This window comes from Clytia hemisphaerica, unplaced genomic scaffold (assembly GCF_902728285.1).
Source record: "Clytia hemisphaerica strain Z4C2 unplaced genomic scaffold, Clytia hemisphaerica genome assembly, whole genome shotgun sequence".
Classification (NCBI taxonomy): domain Eukaryota; kingdom Metazoa; phylum Cnidaria; class Hydrozoa; order Leptothecata; family Clytiidae; genus Clytia; species Clytia hemisphaerica.
In genome coordinates, this window is record NW_027103334.1 from 2,398,999 (window position 1) to 2,422,453 (window position 23,455).

General features: G+C 36.2%; 2 protein-coding genes across 2 annotated transcripts in view; one reads left to right on the top strand and one right to left on the bottom strand.

The window, feature by feature from the left end:
* Nucleotides 1–509: 509 nt before the first annotated feature.
* The window catches only part of LOC136817498 (uncharacterized), a 38,320-nt gene continuing 15,374 nt past the window's right edge, over nt 510–23,455 (bottom strand). The window contains exons 6-12 of the mRNA XM_067073820.1: nt 19,304–19,390; nt 18,640–18,721; nt 17,476–17,545; nt 7,634–7,717; nt 5,862–6,006; nt 3,012–3,100; nt 510–1,575 (exon numbers count right to left, since the gene is read on the bottom strand). Coding sequence (XP_066929921.1) covers nt 1,368–1,575; nt 3,012–3,100; nt 5,862–6,006; nt 7,634–7,717; nt 17,476–17,545; nt 18,640–18,721; nt 19,304–19,390 — 765 coding nt within the window. The 3' untranslated portion in view covers nt 510–1,367. The remainder of the gene's footprint in view (nt 1,576–3,011; nt 3,101–5,861; nt 6,007–7,633; nt 7,718–17,475; nt 17,546–18,639; nt 18,722–19,303; nt 19,391–23,455) is intronic.
* LOC136817505 (uncharacterized) lies at nt 15,044–17,187 on the top strand. Its single transcript, XM_067073827.1, has 2 exons — nt 15,044–15,149; nt 15,501–17,187. Exon 2 carries the CDS (start codon nt 15,511–15,513, stop codon nt 16,927–16,929), a length of 1,419 nt encoding a protein of 472 aa, XP_066929928.1. The 5' UTR covers nt 15,044–15,149; nt 15,501–15,510; the 3' UTR covers nt 16,930–17,187.

Genomic DNA, 23,455 nt, shown 5'->3' on the forward strand with positions numbered 1-23,455 from the left:
TAGGCAATAAAAATGATGTACTACACACCCTGTTAAAAGTTCAAGAAGCACATTTTCATCCTGTATGCATCTGTTATCTTTATCCTATCTTTCTTCTTTATTCAATTAGATTATAAAAACAACAAAAACAATAAAGAAAATCTGATTTGATTTATTCCAGGTTCTCATTTTTTTATCAAGATTTTTTTTTCTTTCTTTCTATATTTTTCTATTAATCTTTCCGATTCATTTTTCCTTCTACTTCTTCCTTGGTGAAGTGAATTTTGTGGAACAGATTTTTTTTACAAGAGAGAGAGAGAGAGAGAGGAAAACTAAAACACGAGGTGGATTCAGAGAAAAACACCTGACTTGAAAAACATTTTCTAGTTTCCTCAATCCGCGCAATTTTTTCACATTGAGGTAAATTTTAGAGGTCAAAGTCTGAATAAACCCTCTATTATTGCCAAAATAATTTCACAGAGTTGCCACAAAATCACACTAAATATTCACGGGTATTTAAACTCTTTTAATTGAAAATTTGGCGAAAAATTTACAAATTCTAGAAAAATATTTTAGAAAAAATAAACAATAGAATCACAACATTATTTAATTAAAATATTAACCCTTAAAACATCCGGTTATAAATCTAATTTTGAAATTTTACAAGCAAATATTTACACATCTAAAAATTTCCTACACGTAAAAATAATGACGTCATCACGTAATTGGCTTTTTTACATTGACGTCATGCAATTAATTCAAGGATTGTTTTACAACCGGGGATCGATCCCGGGATCGTTAGACGTTAGGACCAAAAACTTACGCAATCGTGAAAACTCGAAAAAGAAAATATATATTTTTTGTACACTCCCCGGCGGGTAAGTCGATTCAAAATTTCCAACTCAGTGAATTTTCAAATTTCTTCTTACTTGCTTTACTCCGCGCGTAGAGTAGTTTTGGAACAAAAAAGTATCAAAATGTAGAACAGAAGTTAATTACAATTAAAATTTTAATTGAAATTTTATATGGTACATCTTGAAACAGAAAATCACTTTCAGCTCCGGAGCTTCTTTCAGCGCAGTTCGACGCACATGTTATTTCTGTGTTTTTGTTTTCATTCGTGGCCTTCTTTTTATCATTTCGTGTCGTGACGAGGACCGATAGGGTTCTACCGAGAAAGGTCCTCACAAGTTCACATACTGGTAGCAGTTATAGAATGGCCAAAAAATATTTCTGGGAACTCCAGCTATCTGGAAATCCATTGAAACATCCATCGAGGCAGTTTATTAGTTGATTTGACTGGGGAATAAATGTACGGCTGGTTGAATAGTTTGATGCAACTTCAAGTGTCAAATTATAATCGTTATATTCATTCTACATAGTTTCTTTTAGTCCATTGGAAAGTTTTCCAGAGCTGCTCCATCCTCATCGAACCGTGGTATATGCGTAGAAACCAAAAGTTGTTTACGACAAGTCGTCGAACATAAATAAAACAAAATGGGCATATTTTTGGCGCCAAATATTTCGGCGACCGGTTTAATGGTATAGAGGCCGCCCAGTGGTATGCGAGAATTGCAATAGTCACAACGCAATGATCTGCTGGTAGCAAAGAAGAGAAGGGGAAAAGGTGTGATTGAGTGAGAGAGAAAACTGTTATTTTCGTTAGGTAAACACAGTATGACTTAGTTGACTGAGTGTGTGATTTCGAAAGCTATCATATCGTGCTGGTTCTATATGTAAGAACTGTGAGGAAGCACCTCTTTCCAGCTACCAAAGGCTTTCTTCAAAATTTTATTAACACGTTTCAACCTTATATTACAAGCGTGCTTTGATATATATATATTATTTGGAAACCTAAAAATGGCAACAAAAGTAAAATTGAGGTTGGGAATAGCCTCGATCCTGTAGTTTTCAGTTTCAAGACGGTTTTTAGTTGGATTTTCGTATTAATCAGGGGAGAAACTATGGAAGATTTAGAGATTCACTAATTTTTCGCAACTGAATTTGGGGAAGTATTAAATCGACCGTCAGTTCTGGATTTCAACGCATTGTTTAACTGCCGAATGTTTTTTTACAAAATCCAAGAGATAAAATTTCTAAAAATCATGAGTTGACGGTAGTGAATCTCTCAAATTGTAATAGAAATAGATTCGTCATACATCCAAGTAAAAATATGCAAAGACCTCCTGTGGCTTGGATGAAAGGAGATCAGGATTGAGGAATTTAATCTCCTGCCATACAAATCCAAAGGTTTTAAATCCTTTTCGGCTGCTATGGCAACTAGATGCTAATTTTGTACCTTTTTCTTAATCATCTTAATTAATAACGTTTAATGATATTAAAAAAGTAAGGAATATATGATGACTCTTTGTAAAGAAATATAAAAATGAAAAATTCATTTAACATGCATCAGCTGGGTTTCTAATCCCTTCTACAAAATAGGAGTAGGTTGAATTTCCCCCCATGTTTCACGGCCGCGACATGATAGGGAAAAAGAGGAAAACACAACTGGTGTTTTCATCGTCAAAAAGAAACGTCTTGGGTCTATATATCCAATTAATTTGATTATGACCTATGCGTCATTCTCTTGTAGGTTTGTATCGAACTTGAGTGGATTGTTTGAATACGAATGCTAAAGCATTTTAAGTCAAAGCCAGACCTTCGTTTTTTCATGATGTCCTTTTGTCTAAGACGGTCTAAAGTAACACCAAGATAACCTTTACAGTTGACAATCATTTTGTTCAATGTTTGAGGGAAATTGAATTCTCATTGAATACATTGAATAAGGGATAGTATAGTAGTACGTCGTTTATGAGAGCGTCAACTAAATTACTGACATTTGATAAATAAGTGTACGGTTGATAAATTCGAGCTTGAGCGGGGGAAACTTAATCCGCTCGAATAAACAGTTCGAATTATAGGAAGCAATTCGTGGGATGTGAAAGATTCGATTAATACAAGTTCTGATTACCGAATTAATGCGTTGACCGAATTCTTGCTCTTCATATAAAAAAATGGCAACAATGACTTACTGCAACGGTTTTCGTATCAGTCCCTCTAGTGACGTTTCTTTCTCAATACCATTACTCAAAAGCACATTCACACACATTTCTTCCAATGTCTAAAGGTAATAAGGTAAAACCGCCGAGTGACTTATGCTTTAAATTGCTTAAGAAAAATATCAGTAACGTAAAGATTTTGTAAAAGAATATTGGAATGCTGCAAAAAATTAAAAGGAGCTTTCGGGTCTCTTTGACTCTGATCGCATAGTAACTTTTTACGGCAAAATGAGTATCAAAGAGTCAATAATTGTGGCATCTTTTACTCAATAGTATGTGGACACTTAATTTTTAACTGGTTATAAAATCATGACATGACATTTTTTAGAATATTTGAAAGCATCGCCAGATCTCAAATCTGCGTTCAGATTGTTTGTACTGTGTTCAGTTAGGGTCAGGGTTGGAATCGAGAGTCACAATTTAGGCCCGAAGGACCCTAATACGGTCAGAAATTGACCAAAAATACCTATAATAGACACTATTTCATAGTCTACACCGGAGGGAAGATGATATTAACAGATTATAGTCTAGTTAAGTAGCGTGTGGCTTAGCACACTTGACAAAAAAAGTCTAAGCGCTCCAAATTGAAGCCAATTCTTTTAACTGCTTATTTATGTTTGTGAACACGAGATAAATTCGCGGTATATAAATGGCATGTGAAAGTCAGGAGCTAGCCATCAAAATTGCGCTTCGAAATAAAAATTTAATCAAGCCACTAACGAGAATTTACGATCATGATGAGTAAAGATGGTGGGTGGCGGGAGAATATGAGGTTACAGGTTTACAGGGGTGTGAGGGAAGAAGGGAGACAGCAATGATTGCGGTCACAGATATTTTGGTATGATTTAATCAAGATAACGAAAACATAAAAAAGCAAATTCTTTTTGCACGTACGATATATGGCGCTTTGAAAAAGTTCAAATACCGACAAAACCTTGGCCATTTATGAGAGGGTCAAACTGAAAAAACTATAAACTGAGTGTGCTAGGTACTGAGTGCCAGTTTCAAGGCTTTAATCAAATATTCAATTTCAAGATACAAGCATTCATTAACGTTCTTTGAAGCCTATCTTGCCCCAAAAATCAATGGTGCTTTAAACGACCCCGCGTACTAGCTAACGGCAAACGGTCAAGGAAGACCAACTAACTTAAGTTTTGGACAAAGTTGGATTACATTTTAGTCCGAAACCGAATTCTACATTTGCGAACGCATGCGTATTAATTTAATACGTGTTAATCTTATCGAGGATCAGAAAATCATGAAGACACAAAAAATTTAATCTCTGAAATGTTGGTATATGTTGTGGTTTCCTTGAATGTTTGAAAACAAAATTCATAACCGAAAAAATTGTATCTCACGATCAAAATATGTGCTAAGAGATGCGAAAAAGTTGATTCGTTTAAAATTATACATCCTTTCTGAAAATCCCGGAACCGACAAAAAAATAAAAACTGGATTATCAATATGCCTGAAATATTTAGTATTGTTTACGAAGCAGTATCAAAATTGTTTATTAACTATAATTCTCAAAATTCAACTTTCAGCGATCCGTTATTTCCATGAATTGAGGCATACTCACAGTTAGCTACACACACGAACAAAGCGCGGCGTTTGAATTTGTCAAAAATTTACAAAAACGTTTATTCAAGGGGTAAACGTTGTACGCAATGTCGAAATGAAAAACTTCAAACATTTTTTTCTGAAAATTTTCGGGGGATCAACAAGAGGTTCAATAGTGGTGTAACACAGAGGCGAGTATTTTTCGATCGCAAATTGATTGAGCGGACCCCTAAAAAGGCCAAAAACCTAGTTAGGGCGTAAGGGTGTCAAGTGACACGGTCAAAAAATATCTGATTTGGTTTTAATTTCCCTTTTAAGGGCACGAAGAAGGTTTAGAACGTCATTACTCCATGACATCATAATATCTTTTAGACTCTATTGCTCTATTTAAATACATAAAAATAGACAGCAAAATAGTGGGGCATTTTACATATGTTTTCATACAAAAAAGTATTTTTTTTGGTAATAGGCAATAGAGATATAAAAATTTCAACTAAATAGAATCAATGTCAAAATACATGTACTTGTTAGCCTTTATATAAAATGAATCAATAAATCTTGTAATAGCCTTTTCTATATTTGAAAGCTTCTTTAAACCAGTTTAAACAGTCGTATCCCTGATAAATTTCCATCTATTTTTTGATATTAATACTCGGGGGCTTATCCAGCTACCTCATCAAAAGAAAAATACATATTAACTTAAAATACCAGAAAAATTGCGGTGTGTGAACGATTGCCCACATTCATGACTATCAGAAAGTTGCGGTACGCATTTTGTAGCGTTATCGTTTGCCCACAATCTTTGTCATGCGAAAAATGACTTTCTCGTGACATTAAAATATTCAATTAATGATCTACATAGATACGCATAAAATGAGAGAGGTGAAGCCGCGAAAAAGGAAAAATTCTTGACTTTAGGTTTCCTTCCTTTTTTCGACTTGGGAATTGACATCGGGGACGGGTAGATAAGAGAGGCAGATAAGACAGGCTTAAGGGTTGTGAGCTAAGAGGGACGGCTAAAGCAATCTAGAGAGTGGTTTGAGATCCGGGAAAAGTGCGCCGGGCGAAAAAGAAACGATATCTTAGTATAAAGATAGCTATTCCTCCACTCCAACAGGTAAACTGTGATACTGTAGAAATATTTTGTAACATTGAAATGTGCTTCGATCAAGAAAAGTTAGTAACGTTCGATTCTCTAGTTGTATTGTTTACTAGTTTTTTAAGATGCGACCAGGCCAGACAAAGCAGACAGGCAGATCTCACCTGGATTAGAGAAGGGCATGTTTCTCTCCAAAATGCTTTGTGCAGGAAATTGGATGAGCATTGAAAATAGGTAAGGTTTAATTTCAAAAAACCTTTCGGTAAAGCACGAATGAAATTTCCCTCGATCGACAATTCTCTTAGCGACCTATGAGAAAAATTATGAAACAAAAATGATTACGTTGGACATTTAATTGAATTTACAAGTCAAAGGAAATTGGGTTTAATGAAACAGTCAGCATACCGCCTCAGGTTGGCATATTTCGGTAATTAATGTTTCAAGATGTAGACTCTATATGTAGACTCTACTCTACATCTAATATAATTTTTCGAAAACACACACAGTATTGAAAGTCTTCTCAATTTAGCATTCATCTTAATTTTAGGGTATATGCTGTAAGCATTCTTGTACTCTGTACCAGAGTGTATCTCACGTTTCTCTACAATAATGAATTTTTAAATTAGCTGTAGATACTGGGTCTGTGTACAGACAAGCATTCTTATCACAAAAAAGTATACGGGATGGAAAAAGATAACAAGTCGGAGGGTGGGAAACCCGGTGGGAAATCCTTATGTGCAATATGGAGAATTAACAAACTAAATAGAAACTAGACGGAATGTCATAGTGGGAACGAAGTTGATATTGGGCACAATCTGAGCAGCTCAAAAAAAATCTCGTAGTGCTAAAGCAGGAAAAGGAAGTGGTTATTATAGAAGGAGGGATCATCGACTTCTTTTTTTTTGCATTGAAAAAAAACACCACATAGAAACAAATACATATGAGGTATTAAACCACGCATGCATAATACAGAACAAAAAGGAAGGCATTTTATTATGGTATTAGCGTACAAAATAGAAGGCTTAAGATATCATGTGAAGCTTGACATACTAAGGGTATTAAATCATCTAATCTCTAGCACTGGTGTGAAAATCAATAGAATGCGATTTCACTTTTGGCAGTAGGAGGACAGCCGTATTTTTTTCATTAAATGATATATGATGATGTTATTACGTAGACCCCCCCCCCGTTCCCTTTTCCCGCACGTTTGTTCCTCCCCCCTAAGAAAGATAAATACAGCGGTGTCTAGTCTTACAACTCGGAAGTCTCCTTAACTCGAACAAATTCCTGGTCTCTTTAGTTAAAAATCTCAGCACACAATATCGTTTCAAGGTTCATCTAATGTTCACAACACAACGTCCATATAACGTTAAATGAACGTTAGAACAAAGTCGTGTGCCAGTGCCAGCTGGGATACCTTATTAACAAATCTCCCCGTACATGTTCGAGTTATGGAGACTCCACTGTATCGTCAATTTAGTCATTGGGGCGAACGTGGGAATATTTGACTTCACGCTCGCTATCATATTTACTCATTTTACTCATTGATCTCTTTGCGATGCCAACGATCTAATATCATTGAAAATAAAGCAGGCCCCAGTCAATTGAACATCCTACAGAAAGAAACTTGATGACTTCTTTTGGGTTTCATAGAATGCAGGTTGGTTCCAAAATTTAGCGGATATGTTAATGGGATTTAGGAGACCTTCTTATGAGAAGGTGATTTCAGAAATTGAACTGAAAACTAAACATTTCAAAATGCCAAAGTTCTTACGAGAAAAGGGATTATGTATTGAAGTGTAAACCAAAGTATATATTTCGCGTTAGAAATGTTACGTGGTAAAGTCGGCGCGAAAAAACACCCGTACCAATAACCAGTAAGTCTATAGAAAATGACAAGAAATCTATATTTCATAATTTTCAAGGGATTTCTTACTGAAGATTTTGGCATTCGTCATCGAGCCATTGCAACTCATTGTGCGATAAATCCAAAATTTCCAACTCGTGCAATTGAAACAACCTACAATGCAGAGTAAAGAAGAAAAATGAGTCAAAGACATGTGCGGAGAAGCACAGGAGAGGTATCAGGGTAGGCTTACAAGGTATTGTATGACTCTCCCCCGTATGCATTATTGAAGTTTAGAGAAGCCGCCGCGCCGTTTTGTTATCAGGTGAATGCAAATTGAATTTAAAGGATGATCAGGGTATAGAGATGACTGTCAATGCTACCCCTATTAAAAACTCATAAATTTTGTTATAGAGTAAAATAGATAGATAGATGAGATATTGAAGTCTTTTTTAAGAGGGCCTACTGAATGAAGTTATATAGGCTTTACGATGTTCAATACAAGATCGATTTAGATAAGACTTTATTTTTCCTTTTATGGGTAATTCGTTAGACCTTTTTGTTAAACGGGAAATACAGTAGGTCACTTTAACGTCAAAGTAAAAGACAATGTTCATCCGTTCCGTTCCGAAACGAAACGGTTCCGAAACAATTGTGAGCGTCAAAATTCGAAACGTCAGAAAAGAAGACGTTACAAAGCAAAACAGATGGAACAGAACTGCTCCGTTTTCTTCCTCCGAAACGTTCCGAAACTACTATGAACACACTCGAAAGCTTAAATGGGATAAAGTTCACTAGGACGAGAAAAAAATCTCATTTTCTCAAAATTGGGGAGGCTGACGTCTTTTCAGTCTCCCCACTTCCGCCGGGCCTGATACAGGTCGTTCAAAATGCCTAGTTTCCAAGTCATATTAAATCGCAAAGAATGACGATGACAGATTATATTACCTCTATGAAGAATGGTAATATGTTGGTATGAGCCTTCCCGTTCAAGATTAAGAGTTATTTGACCATCCAACGAGAAAAAAACTTCTAGGTTTTTGATATGATGTGACTCAAAATCAAAATTGGCGCAACGACCAGCGAAAAATAAAAATAACTTAACTGAAAATATATTGAAATAATATGAAAATATTGGCGCTCGGTGGCTGAAGTTTTCGCGAGAATCGAAAAACGAGTTTTCGTCATAAAGAAGGCCGACGAAGCAGAGAGTTGATTAAATTTGGGTATCTAGGGAACCAAAGGAGATAAATCAATTTGTCATCAAATATCATTTTTCATGTATCAGCGAAAATCAGACAAAAGTTGGAATAAAGTTCAAATGAGATTAATTTGGATTTCGCGTTTGATGACGAAGTTCATCCGAAGATGAGAAAGTAGTGTTCCGGCAAGCAAGGTCATTGAGTCATTTATTAAGACTGGCAACTCTCTCAAATGCCTCATCAGCGAAAATTGTATTCCTCCGCGCTCTAACTCTAGCCCGCACTGAAATATCCTCTCTATGTTGAAGATGTTGATCAGGCTATCGTTAACAGATTTTAACTGGAAAATGAATTGGAACGGAAAAAAATTATACTATATGAAAAACTTTTGCATTATCCAAAAAGCCTCTCCAAAATTAAATACCGATCGTGATCAGGAATTAGCAATTTCAACACTTTGTTAGCCAAGGCTTTCGAACAGTATTCATGAAACTCTAAATAGTACATTTATAGATTATATTTTAAAATTATATTTTAAGAAAATGTCAAGGCCCATCTATAAATTTCACTTTCACCGCCCACGAGAATATGTGCGTTTATTAGAAAGCAGCATTTACACTGCTAACCTGCATTCTATAAGTCGAAATATGAAATCCTGGAAATAATGGCAGTGAAATCATACTTGAATGAACATAGATCGGATTTTCATTGAATATAAGAGAGCCTATCGAATAGTAGAGTGTCGTTTGAGAGTTTCTCGTTGACGTTGATTTTAATATCATGGAATAGTGGAGCGTATCGAATAGTAGAAAGTCGAATTATAGAACATCAATTGTACGTTTGTTTACAAGAAATAAGCATCTACGTAAGGCCGATTAAAGTGAAATCATAGCAACCCGGTATTCCCTCTGCGAACATAGGAAAAGAAATCATACAGAGATTTGAGATAATGAGAGAGAAAAATATTTATAAATACCCCAAGTCGGATAAGGCGGACTTCCCTTAGGAGGGTAACGGAGAGAAATCTATGCACCTAAAAATAAACGCGAGGCATTTTTTTTCTTCTTTCATTTGCGTGTAATTGAATGTCAGTAAAAAAAGAGGTATTTTGTCATGCTAAGATTTTTAAATCTGTACTTCTTTAAAGTAATTATCCCCTACTAATGAAAGATCATTATAAAGAATGCCTAGCAATTGATTCATTAAGAACAAAAAGAATTGAAAGGATTTATGAAACATGCTAAGACGATTAGAGATATACCATTTTAAGTGGTGGACTTTGAAAACAACAATATTAAGCGGTTCTTAAGGACCGCCTGGTGTGACAGATTAAGATGATCCAAGGCTTTAGGTGTGTGTTTTTCATTTTTCTTCTTTCTTACTAAACCTTCTTAACGCAAATAAGATTTCTGAGATTTCTCATTTTCTCTAAGCGTGAGGAAATGACAAAGTGCTAGCACGATATAAAAGTTTTGGTATGCCTCACATAGACCGATAATTTTTTAATCTACCTGAAAATAAAGGAACCATGATCGCCAATCTAGACTTCTGGTTCAACACATTTTTTATAGGCAACCAGGCTGCTAAGGCTCGAGGGCTGAAATTAGCCGTTTTTTTTATTATCTCGTAAAGTAAAAGCTTTTTAGATAATTTAACCATAGCAAATGATAGCCTTTGATCCTATAAGCGTAAATATCTATATAATAAAAGCCACTATAGCCGCTATTATAATTTTTATAATGTCTTTAGGTGACAAATCAGTGCCATTTGGCTCATTTTTGTATTATCAATGATTATTTGAGGCGTCAGAAAGAAAACAAAATTTATCGACGTTTTGGGGTGCAGACAGTGTAAGAGGTTTCTCTTTTTAAAACGTGAAAAAATTTGATGCTGGCAGTAGTCTCACTCATGACGAAATTAGTTTAGTCACAAAAAAAGTTAGCCGATTTCAGGAAAACTCTCCAAAATTTGTAGTCGATTCATAATTAATGCAACATGTATGATGATAAAAGTATATAATTTGGCACAGTACACAGGAAATAAAAAACTTAATATCAAACCTTTAACATTCAAAATCATGTCACCTGGTCACCTTACCAGTCAGAATTTAACACTAGCCGTGAAAAGTGCAGGGAATTCTGATAAAAACAATGGGGGGGGGCTGGGATTTTGGACTTGATAGGGAAGGCTGGGGACTTGCAGGAGCCATACTAGCCATAGATCCATTAAGTTAAAAAAAATGTAGAACTCCGACGTACATCCTTCAACTTTAAATCTACTCAGAATCATTTTCCCTGTCACGTGCAGAATCCGTGATTCCGCGCCGCAGGTGGCGGAACAGTATATCAAAAGATATTTTTGAGTTTGAGATTTGCAGAGCTATGCAGGATATCCACCGGGCTTTCGCAACTCCACTGGAGGCGGCGGCGGAACAGTTTAGTTTATAAAGATAGCCACGTAATCCCGCGGTTCTGCAGGCGGCAGGAATAATGACTCTGAGTAAATGAAGAATTCAAGAACATACGTCGGAGTTCTGCGATTCCGCATGTGCTGGAAAATTGTATTAAAAATCTAAAGGGCCTACGTGCACATATAAATGCCCAAACTAATTTTTGTTTTTTTTATTGAGTACATTCACTAAACAAATAAACATGCTGCGGTGCACCCATACGCGCTAAAAGCCTTGATTTTGCAAGGCACACTTTACATGAATGCATAATTGTTTTTGGTTTCAATGTGATCATCAAACACTGGCGGATTTAGGATTACAGAGCGAGTACGTCGGAAACAGGATATCAAAAAGTATTACTTTAATATATTTGATAACTGCAGAGCTATACAGGATATCCGCCGACCCTTTCGATTGCCGCAGGCGTCGGCGGAACAGGATATCAATGGTTACTTTGAGTGAACATCATCCACCTGGATGAATCCGAGGGTGATCATGATACATGGATACACATTCACTAGGGTAGTAATTCAAAATAAATGTGGCAAATCAATGTCATAGAGTGCTCAATCAGTTCAAAAAACCAGAGCCATGTATCAATATTTTTAAAAGTTATCTTCCATTTAAAAAAAAACTAAGTAAAGTACATTACTCTGAACACCCCTGTCTCAGTGCCCCGGTGGCCTGATTTCAGTACATGATTTTTTTTCAGTACATGGTTTCAGTACATGATTTTTTCCTACGTCACTGCAGTAATCAAATTTTTATTGCTTTCATTTGTGAATTGAGATATAAATTGAATAAAGACAGCGACAATAAAAAACAGTTCTTGAATTCCCAAGCCATTTAGGATGATTACAAATGAGTGCAATAAAAATTTGATTACTGCAGTGACGTAGGAAAAAATCATGTACTGAAACCATGTACTGAAAAAAATCATGTACTGAAATCAGGCCACCGGGGCACTGAGACAGGGGTGTCTCTGAGTTTCGTGTTTTGTGTGAAATTGGATTTTCTTATAAAAAATTCATCTGAATTTGATATTAGAAGGCAAACAGCGAAATTTTGAGTTTTTTAGATGACTAGGGGCGCCATTTTTGGCTTTTCAATTGCCCATCTTTCATTAAGGGCGCCTGAAAAATCCTTGGAATCAGTGAAATTCGTGAAATGAGAAATGAAAACTTCCGTCAAAGTCGCATATCGTGTTGCTTTGATTTTTGAGGAGTGAGTGGTTGGAAGAAAAATGGCTTATTCCCTTTTTAGTGATAATGTGTAGACGATAGGATCGTCTATTCAGTACTTTACTGACCGGTCTGTGAAATACATGTTGACCTCTCCAGAACTCGGGCCATACAAAGATACAAAAATACAAGGAGTGCTTTGTGATAAATGTAAGATACCCTTGCATTTAAGTAACAAAGTAATGTCATTCAATAAAAGCATGTGCGATGCTAGGAATTGTTTGTGCACCACCGCAGGAAAAGGGTTTTTGTGGGAAGCTTGCTTGCTTTGTTTTTACTATTCCAACGATAAAAGGGATTTCCATGTATATTCAATATCAGTCTCCTAAACAGGATAAAGGGGGTCGGGTCGTTGTAAAACATGGATTAGCTCCATGGAGTACTCCAATGGAGTACCTAATGGAGTACCCCCAAAAATACCTGTCAGAGCGATGAAGATCACAAATTTGATAATCAACCTTTTCCACCAGCTGTAAACTGCCAATTTATAGCAATCAAAAGAATTTCCAAAGTATTTGTTTGTGAAAAAATGGCTACCATATCTGGCAGTAAAGCTCATATAGCGCACGCCCTCTGCTTAAAAATCTTTGTTGATTCTACAATTTTCCGCTGTTTCCTGCGGATAATCGCATTCCCCGCGATTTGATATGTTTCCAAAGTCTGATAACAAATTTTTGAAGTCTGATCTCAAACTCCGCCGCCGCCGGAGATTGCGGATATCCTGCGGAGCTTCGCATTCTCTGCGATTTCTATTATTTTTGAAGTCTGATCTCAAACTCCGCCGCCGCCGCCGGAGATCGCGGATATGGTGCGGAGCTTCGCATTCTCCGTGATTTCTTGTGTTTTTGAAGTCTGATCTCAAACTTCGCCGCCGCCGCCGGAGATCGCGGATATTCTGCGGAGCTTCGCATTCTCCGCGTTTTTCTATTATTTTTGAAGTGTGATCTCAAACTTCGCCTCCGCCGACGGAGATCGCGGATATTCTGCGGATATTCTGCGGAGCTTCGCATTCTCTGCGTTTTCTTGTGTTTTTGAAGTGTGATCTAAAACTTCGCCGCCGCCGCTGGAGTTCGCAGATATCAAGCGATTCTCGACTATATCTCGAAAAGTTTTATAAGGGTTGTGTTTTAGGAAAAAAAATATTGAAATTAGCATTTTTAGATTTCGATTATTGATATTGATTTAATATTTTGAAATTGAAACAAAATTGCCGAAAAAATATTATAATAACTAGATACGCTGTCATTGATAATAAAAACATATTGAGACGAATAACTTGAACTTGGTACTTGGATATTTTCTTTCACGAGCGTTTTAAACGTGGAAACTTTTGTTGTGAATTTGGAGATTTTCTTCCCCGTGCATTCAAAACGTGGAAAACTTTGGTTGTGAATTTGTATATTTTTTCCACGTGCGTTTTAAAGGCAAAAGGTTGAAACTTTTGCTATAAATTTAGAGATTTCTTACATGTGCATTTAAACGATGGAAAACTTTTGTTATGAATTTATTTTCTTCAATGCACGTTGAAAACATGGAAAACTTCATAAATTTGGAGATTTCTTACACGTGCATTTAAAAGATGGAAAACATTTGTTATGATATTTTTCTTCAATGTGCGTTTAAAACTTGACATTTTCTTCCACATGCATTTAAAAAATAACGAAAACAATTTTTTCATGTGATTTCCTGGCCTGGCATGACAATTTTTTTTCCTTTTTGTCATTCTTTCATTTCAGATATTTGCCCTTTTTGGCTAATATTTCTGGCAATAAGCGCTTAAAATAAAATGATATAATTATGCACTATCCCAAGGCCTTTTGATGTGTTCAATAACACAACACTCTAATCGGCGGGTGCGACGCCGGATGACGGCTAGTATAATACTAAAATCCATCTAAAGTCCACCTACTCTCGGGTACCTAATAGCCGGGGGGGATCGGAATAAGCGGGTTGGAAAAAATCTCAAAACTTAATAAGCGGGGGGGGGGCTGTGGAAAAAAAAATGTCCTGGGTGGCAAATCTTTTAAAAGGAGGCTAATACAGCAGAATTGGGACAAAAACGGGAACTTTCAAAAACATTTTCCCAAAAATTAAAAAGCGGGGGGGGGGTTGGAATAAGAATGTCCTGGGTGGAAAATCTTCGAAAAATTAATTAGCGGGGGGGGGGCCTATTAGGTACCCGAGAGTAACGAAAATTAAAGGTTGTCTATCCAATTTGGTTACTCCATTGTTATTCTCAGTCGAGTTCAGCTTGGATATACTCCGTAATCCGTAGGTTTGAACCTTTAATCATGTTAGGAATAATCCTGCAAATACTAGCCATTACATAAACGAATTTTGAAATTCTTGGGGACTTATGTTGCTTGATGTTATCTGAGATAAAGCACTTTGAAATCTTTTGAGGACATCAATAATTATTTTATCATTTGTAAAGGAAATATTTACCCGCATCTTTGCGGCTCTTGTTGGTACTGTCATTTAGCATAATTATGCAAAAAATCAGAAAAAGATTATGGGCTAATCTAAAGAAAAGCTTGTAACGAACGAACGAACCAAATAGTCCCTCACTCAATAGCAGAAAGAGGAAGTGTAAGAACACAGAATAAAATAGTGCTGGTGGGTATGTAAAGTTTCATCTTTTATGTTTTGATTTTTGTTGAGGAAGGAAGCAATTGACAGCGTTGTGAAGATCTAAACTTACTAGCAAAACAAAGGTGCGAAAATATTTTTAATCAGTTTCAAGGACCTGACGCTTAGTATAGTTTTTTTTCACAAAATTATACTCCCTCACTTTTGCCGAATTATTTGAAAAGTCGACATTGTGTTTGATTTTAATGTTTTCTAAAAATACACGAACGTAACCATTTCTAGAGCTCAAGAGAACTGGAGTACCAAAAATTATTTATCTAGTTTTTTTGGGAACAAACTTATCTAAAAATTTACAGTAAACTCTACAGCTTGAAGTATTATGACTGTTACTTTTAACTCAAAAGAGTTCTGAATACCGGATTCAAAATGTAAAGAAAAACTTCAGCAATGCTTTTTTTTTCTCACCAATTTTCTAGAATTACAAAAATGCTTCTACTATTTCTGGTTGGTTTATCATCAGTTCCGGTTCAGCCTAGTTGTAACATATATAGAGGACCTGAGGGGAGTCCAGTTTGTGTCAAAATCCAAGGATACAATCAACCCCAATGGGCCAGTTGTTTAAGAAACCAATATATTCTACTAAAGTCTAGCCATCGTCATGCATGTAGGAAATATTTGGGAGTTATCGACCCAACATTTTGCTATTACCAATGCCAATTAGAAGTATATAGTAAGGAAACTGGTGATATCGGAGAGAAATGTCGATGTCAATTGGATGGAAAAGTTCCAGATGAAACATTACCAAGCTGGTGCTACAGCCCATCTGGCGATAGTTGCAATTGGTATAGAGATTGTTTGCACAAATACCAAGATTGTAGCAATACCAATGCCTTCTACGCTATCGAATATGGAGAGCATTTTTGCCAAGCGTACGATAAAAGCAGATCGAGATTCTCTTACCGTGGACAACAATGGGTTGACGCAGCACGGAAATGTTTACAAGTTGCCTTAGTACCGATGTTACGTTGGAACAATAAACCTAGTTGCGCGGAGGTAGAACAAGAAGCATTTGACTCTCACAGTTGTTGCTATCTAGCAGGTCCATCATGTGTTAAAGCTGGGACACCTTCCATATGTGATATCAGTGTTAGTGATTGGGGAATTGTTTTCTCCACAATCAAAGAATCGATCATCCCATTCTCCAAGCATGGTGCACCATGGGAAACTTTGAAAGGCCTGGTAACCACTATGGCTGGATGTACAAATGATTATGGAACTGACTTCATTACTTGGATAGAGCTCAAACTTTCAAATGTAGATGACAGTTTTCGGACGTTGTTGGACAGCAATGATTATGGCGAAAAAAGCAAAGCCAAAGATCTCATTTACCAACTCACCAATGAATTGGCTGAACAAATGGAGTGGAGAAAAAGTGGACTCTTTTGGTTTGGAGGGCTCAAAGAATCACTGAACGTCGCCAGAAAACGAAGATCAGCTCATCAAGATGCAGCGGTTAAGATCTCCCTGTGGTCCAACCCTGGTGAAGATCGTCCAATCCTTCTCAATCGAACTGTCCTTAATCTTCTTGATAAGATAGAAAAAGGAGAGATCAAAATCAAAAGTAAGCAATTGAAAGAGAGTTTTGAGATCGCCTCTGCCACTAGCTGTCTGGATGAAAATTGCACAACAGTTAGGAAGAATGTAACAGCACCTTTAACGACCACCCCTAGTACTACAACAACCACTACTACGACCACCCCTAGTACTACAACGACCATCCCAGCTGCTGAGCCTACTTCGAAGACACAGAAAGGAAACTACAAAGGCAGTGGAATGAGCTTGTCACCCATAGCAACAGTAGCATACATTGCGATCCTTGCTATTGCATTTTGGGTAATCGGGTAGCAAGCCTTAAGCACACAATGAGCAATAAACTTTTAATCTTCCTGCAGCGGCATACTTTATGGAGAAAAATAAATTAACTGACTATTTTATTGGGCTAAAAACTTCCCCGAAATAAATTTCATCCGGTTTATTTGACCGTGTTGATGACAAAATTTTTGGTTCGATAACTGAGTGTTCCCCGACTAGTTTAACCCTATATATAAGTTATCACCAGTACCGTAGACAGGAGGGGCACAACGTTTGCGTAGGAGAGTAGATTTTTATGACATAGTAATTATCTTTTTATATTACAAATAGATAATTACAGTGTCATGAAAAATCTGCTCTCCTACACAAACTTTTCGCCCCTCCTGTCTACGCTACTGATCACCATGTTATTGTAATTTTCAAAATACACAGCAAATATTATTTTCAAAATAATTTTTTCACTGTAATTTTTTTTATTCAAATTTTAAGCTTTCTACCTATAACTCAATTTTCGAGTATACATCACCCAGAATAAACAGTACGTTTATTCATCAAAGCAAAAAAGAGATTTTTACAAACCTTGGGTTGACATCTTGAAGACAACAAAATGAGACAATGAAGCATTTCAATTTTTTCAGGTTCGATATATCTAGAACAGAAAGGGATATTTCAAAATTTATTGCAAATTTATATTTTAAGTTTATTTACTTTACTTATTTTTAAGTCATGGGATAGAATTTCTCCGCCAATTGATAATAATTCTGTAGTTTTAAACAAAATCTTGGAAAATTAATTTGAGAAAATGCCTGATCTATTTTGATTCTGATGTGAAAAGATTTATGCTTTTATAAGAATTTTTCTTGTGTAAGGAACCCTTTGCTTACAATATCTACGAAGCAGTCTGAAACGTGAGATAAAACGCCCCGTAAAAATTATATAAATTTTTTGTAGCCTTAGAATTAAAATTTGTATTTTATTTAAACAATTTTCTCAATATGTAAAACTTTATACCGAGTAATTAATTAATTAATACCGAGTCGTCAAATAATAACTCGTCATCTTCCTGATAAAATCGTTACCATATTACATTTAAAAGGGGCGTTTATTTAAGGGGCGTTCAAATGAAGGGGGTTGTTTATAGATTTATAACCAAGGTCACGTTAATAAAGGGAAGGAAAACCTTATTTTCAAAACCAGTTCAATGTTTCTAATAAATGATCCCATCACTAGAGAAGGGAGGCGTTTATGTGAGGGGGGAGGGCGGGAGGGCGTTTATTTGAAGTAAAACGATTAGTTGCAATATAAAAAAAGCTTCATCCCTAAAAGAATTTTGATAAAGATTAGTCTCTGTCAGGATTTTTAAATCTTCTCAAAAGGGTTCATTTTCAAATTTCGAGCTTTGGGATACACTAATCACCTTGGGAACCTTGTATTTCATGGATTACACCTGCAATACTGAATAAAATCAAATGAAAGTCAATAATTCTTACCATGAATATAATTCTTTTACACACTAGGTAACTGCTAACAGATTTCTCGTGGAAGCGTGTCCAATTTTGAAGTGGATTGGTCCGCCAATTTACCTTAGATATTCGAACGTTCGAATTTCAAAACATTCGAATCGTGCTGTTGACGACCAGACTTGAAAACAAAATGTCAGACTAGTCAGCTCTAAAACTGGACACGCTTCCTATATACGGGTAGCCCGATCCAGCCAAATAGTTAGAGATCAGTGATTCTTACCATCAGGTAGAGTAACCAAGGGATTATTGCGCATGTTCAGATAGATTACATTCTTTAACATCAACATAGATGGTGGTATCGTCTGAAAGTCAAAAAAAATCTAACTATTCAACATAACCCAGAAAAAACTCTTCGCCTCTTTGCCTCAATTCACCTCAAGAAATACAATATTTCTAGCCCCCTCACAGAAAGTAATCTTCTGAAAATAAAGGGGGCCATATCTTTAAACCCTTGAAAATACCACTGAAAATACCTCCACCTTTAGACTGTCTTTGAAAAACCCTCCCCAGCAAAAATAAGGGTGATGAATTTGTTTAACCTTTCCAACGCGCAACATTTGAAAATTTAAAATTGGCATAAAAGCTTGTAACTTGAGAGTTAGACAATGGTTTTGGCACCATTGAAAAGGTATTTTTATATTCTTTCTAAAAACATTCTGTTTATGCCCTTTTAAATCAAATGGTCAGGAGTGAAAACCTTAAGTCTGGGACCCGGTATATTGGGAAATTCAAAACGTATTTACACGTCTCCTGGGTTTAAAGAGTTAAGAGTAAGAAAGCACGGCATCTATATCTTTGAGCTGGAAATATATCAGGGGGTGAAGTACACCTATCTATCACGATACCCTTAATATTGTCTGGAAAGGGACGGGACGTGTACATACCAAGAAATCATTGAAAGAAAGATTGATCCAAGTTAAAGAAGATAACAAATCCATTCCAATATTCGGTAACTGATCTAACGAGTGTGCCTATGAAGAAGATGATAACCAATTAAATTGTAGCCGAATAGTTTAGTAAGTAAAGTAATAAGTCAGCGACCCAAAGGCTCCTCTCTCGATAGCTATCTACCCAAAGGTAAGGTAGGGCGCCACCTTTTCTCCCTGGATTGCTCCACTTACTCTTGATCCTTCTCTTAATTGCTGCACATCAAGCAGAGAGGCATCAAGTACCATTTTGGGAATCTTTGGTATAACCCGGCTGGGAGTTGAACCCACAACCGAAACCTTACGCATCGTAGCCGGGTGCTCTATCACTGCACTACGGTCGCTTAAGTAAGTAAGGGTGGTTTAAACGTGACATATGAACCCGATTTCAATTTTGATAAACGGGAAATGGTTCTATCTGTACATGATCGTAAATAGCGGAATAGTTTAGTAAGTAAAGTAATAAAGTCTGCGACCGCAGTTGGAGGCGACCCGAAGGCTCCTCTTTCGATAGCTATCTACCAAAAGGTAGGGTAGGGCGTAAATCAGACTAATGGCGACTACTAAGTGGGTTGACGCCGTCCAAAATTTCCCTAGACCTTTTATTCCTTGATCTTTATCTTTGTTGGATCTTTCTCCCTTCATTCTATTTCCAAAATATCTTCTTAAATACGCATACACGTTTCTTTTTTATAAGAACAATCTATATAAGAACATAGAATTCGATGGCACAAAATAACAAAGAATAAGTTAAGAACATTTCAAGCCTTCGCAGACTCTAAAACACCCAATTTCTTAGGAAAATACTAAAAAAAATGACCGATGCAGAGTCTAACATAGAGAGAATATTTCACTTTTTACTGAGAGTTTGTTCGAAGTAAAGGGACTAGATAATTTCAAACATTTTATTCTGGTAAAAGTTACTGACTTTAAAAAATTAGGCGCGTAGAGTTTCAATTTTTCAGGAACCCCCTTGGATTATTTTCTCATTTTTTTAGACCATCCTAGATTTCCGACCTCGTATACTAACCACCCTGATTCTTACAATCGAAAAACCTGAACCACCTGGATTTTTTATTTCCCAGACCACCAAGGACGTCACACCTCTTCAAAATAGGGGGGTATAGACTATTTCTGGAATAGCCCAATTCAAAATCCTAAATCCTGGCCAAATGCGTACGGTAATTTGAAATACGATGTACCTTATCGGGGAAAACTTCGTCGGGGAAAATATTCGTCACTTGTCCAAAATTTCGTCACTCTTCCCCGAAGAAGTTTTCCCCGATAAGGTACATCGTGGTCACTTTTTCTAGTCGTTAAAATCTTTCAAAAAAAAGGTTCGAAAGGTCTCTTGAAAGCATTGATTTGATTTAAAGAAGATAAGATCACATTTAAAGATAATTGTCTCTGTTCTCACAAAGTAAACATTTTACAATACAATATCTATTACTAAATATTGGAAATTAAATGTTGTTATCCAGCATTGCAGAAATATTTGAAGACTTTGAACTATCAAAGTGTTACTAAGTCATCCTGTACATATTCCTTATACCATTTCTTGTAAAATGGCTGATTGTGGGCGAAAATGACGTCACACGGAATGGATTATACAAAATAGTTTCATGATTCCAAAGGCTGAGAATTCGATGAACACAAATTCGAATTAGCGAGAGAATAAAATAAATTAAAAAAAGATCTCCTCAACGTCATAGGGGGTACAAATTCTTTCTGGAATAGCCCAATATAAAACAACACACTCGACTCGTCACAAAATGACAGGAAAGAGAAGATATTGTCTTGAGAAAGGATTGCATGGTTCAACTATTAGTTCACGAAAGTGTTTAATTTATTGTATCGATACAACATTTATCCCATGCAAAGGATTGTCATTATATATTCAATACACTAAACAGAAGATTATGCCAACTAAAGCCAACCCAATATAAAATCGAAAGTTTCCCAGCTTCAAATCTGCACCGCTACTCGAATAGCTGCCTGGCTCATTGGTGTCGTTATCACTGTCCTTTTTTGTGTTCATTCTCAAAGTCTCCGCTTCATTGTCTGAAGAATCGAGTTTGAAAGTAGATAGGTTTCCGTCATCTGTACTTAATGTTGGATCATCATCTTCTTCAGAACCACCTCCTCCTAACAGGCTTTCTTCTCCTGTGGGATTCACCGCCTCAGTGACAGTATCGTTATATTTGATCAGGGGCGGTAGGGTGGTTTCTACAGCGGTTGGTAGGGTGGTTTCTACGACGGGTGGTAAGGTGTTTTCTACAACGGGTGGTAGGGTGGTTTTTAAAACTGGCGGTATGTTTGGCATTGTAAAATCAAAGGTTTTTGTAGTCGTTGTTGGACCTTCAGTTTCTTCACCACCCATAGGGTCGCCTTCTTCACCGCCCATAGGAGGAGGTAAATCACCACTCGAATCAACCCATCCTGTTTCGGGTAAAAGGAAGCTGAAAGCAGAAACGAGTTGATAATTCGCTGTCGATGCCATTAAGGTAATAAAAAGAATCGTTGATATCTTCATGATTGTGTCTTCCAATTGCGTTTCTTTAATTTAGAAGTTGGTTTGCCTGGCCGCTACAAATTACTTGTGGAGAAAGTAAAAACAATAGATGCATGTGATATTGTTTTAAAGCTGTGTGTATTTTAAAGTCGTCGGTAACGAAAATAACTGTGACGAGGTTTCCAAAGTTGTTCGTAGTTCAAAACCCTTATAGAATAAAAGTGACTTTACATTGACGATGATGGTGAAGGTGGTTTAGCCACATTGAAGAACCAATAATATTTGATGTGCTTTTGGTGGGTTACCGCTCTTTTATTTGATATGCACTTTACCTGTTATCTGCATGTGCAATCAATCAATGGCTCCATATGTGTTAAAGAAATGTTAAGGCGTCTGTTGATAATGTGGAAAGAAATGGAAAAAGTGGCTCTCTTCGTATCGGGTGAGGGTGCCAGCCTGTTTTTAATGGAAGTGTCGCCGAAGATTTAGTTTTTCATCTCACTATGTATATACAAAGGATGGTTATTTCTTCCATTAGCGATAATTTTTCTCCAAAAAACATATTCTGACATGGTCATCAAGTTCCATTTAAAATAGAAGCCGATGTCTAATTGTATATTTTAGAATCCGAAAAAGGTTAAACTAACTTATTGCTTGGTCTAATGAAGATACCTGATCGGGGAAAAAAATGTCGGAGTTTTATTTAGTCGGGGTTTTTTTTTCGTCGGGGAAAAATTCCGTCACCTAGAGGCATTTTTGTCACTTTCCCCGACATTTTTTCCCCGATAAGGTAGCTAAAGCCGGCGTTATGATATTTTATCGGACTATGGCTGAATATCGGTTAGATTAATTTAAATTTATGCTTCGAGGAGCATTAATCTCAAAGATTAAAGACTTTTGAAAAAATGAATAAATGAAAAAGAAACATAAATATGAAAAAAATTTGAAGATTATGAAGATTTTTCTACTGGTTCGAAATCTGTAACAAAATACCTTTTAGGAATTTTGAGCCTCACTTATGTTAAATTATTGTACAGATTTTTCATATTTTCCTTGGATAAAAAGTTATAGTCCTTTGAAGTAGGCCTAAAACGACCAAAAATGATGAAAACAGCAAAAATAACCTAATTCACAGCTCAGTAATCTTCTATCTAAGATTATGAAAAAATCTGAACAAAGATCAACAAGATTCAAATATTCCAAAAAGTCTAATGTCATAATTTTTGAAACACTTTTTCATCTTCTTTTTACAACATTTCAGAAATCTTTAATCTTTTAGATAATCAGTAATTAATTAGTTGACAAAGTGCTCTATACCAAGGTACAGCTAAATTCAAAATTAATTTTCCTTTAAAAAAATAAAACATAACGAGACTGTTTCACGCCAGAGAAATTGTCAAAAAAGTAAAAAGTGCCCTTATACTTTTGAGGAAGCCCTTGTGAAAAGCTCATTTTTAACCTTGTGTAAATTCTGATTAAACAGGTAATCGTCAGCCGTGCAAAATTACTCGAATCTGATTGGTTTAGAGGAGTGCGATTAATCGTTAATTCCACTATTACTACTTTTTGCACTCTTCGGCGGGGGGACACTTTTGTCC

Excerpts from the sequence above, each read along its gene's own strand:
- LOC136817505 (XM_067073827.1), top strand. The coding sequence starts at position 15,511 with ATGCTTCTACTATTTCTGGTTGGTTTATCATCAGTTCCGGTTCAGCCT.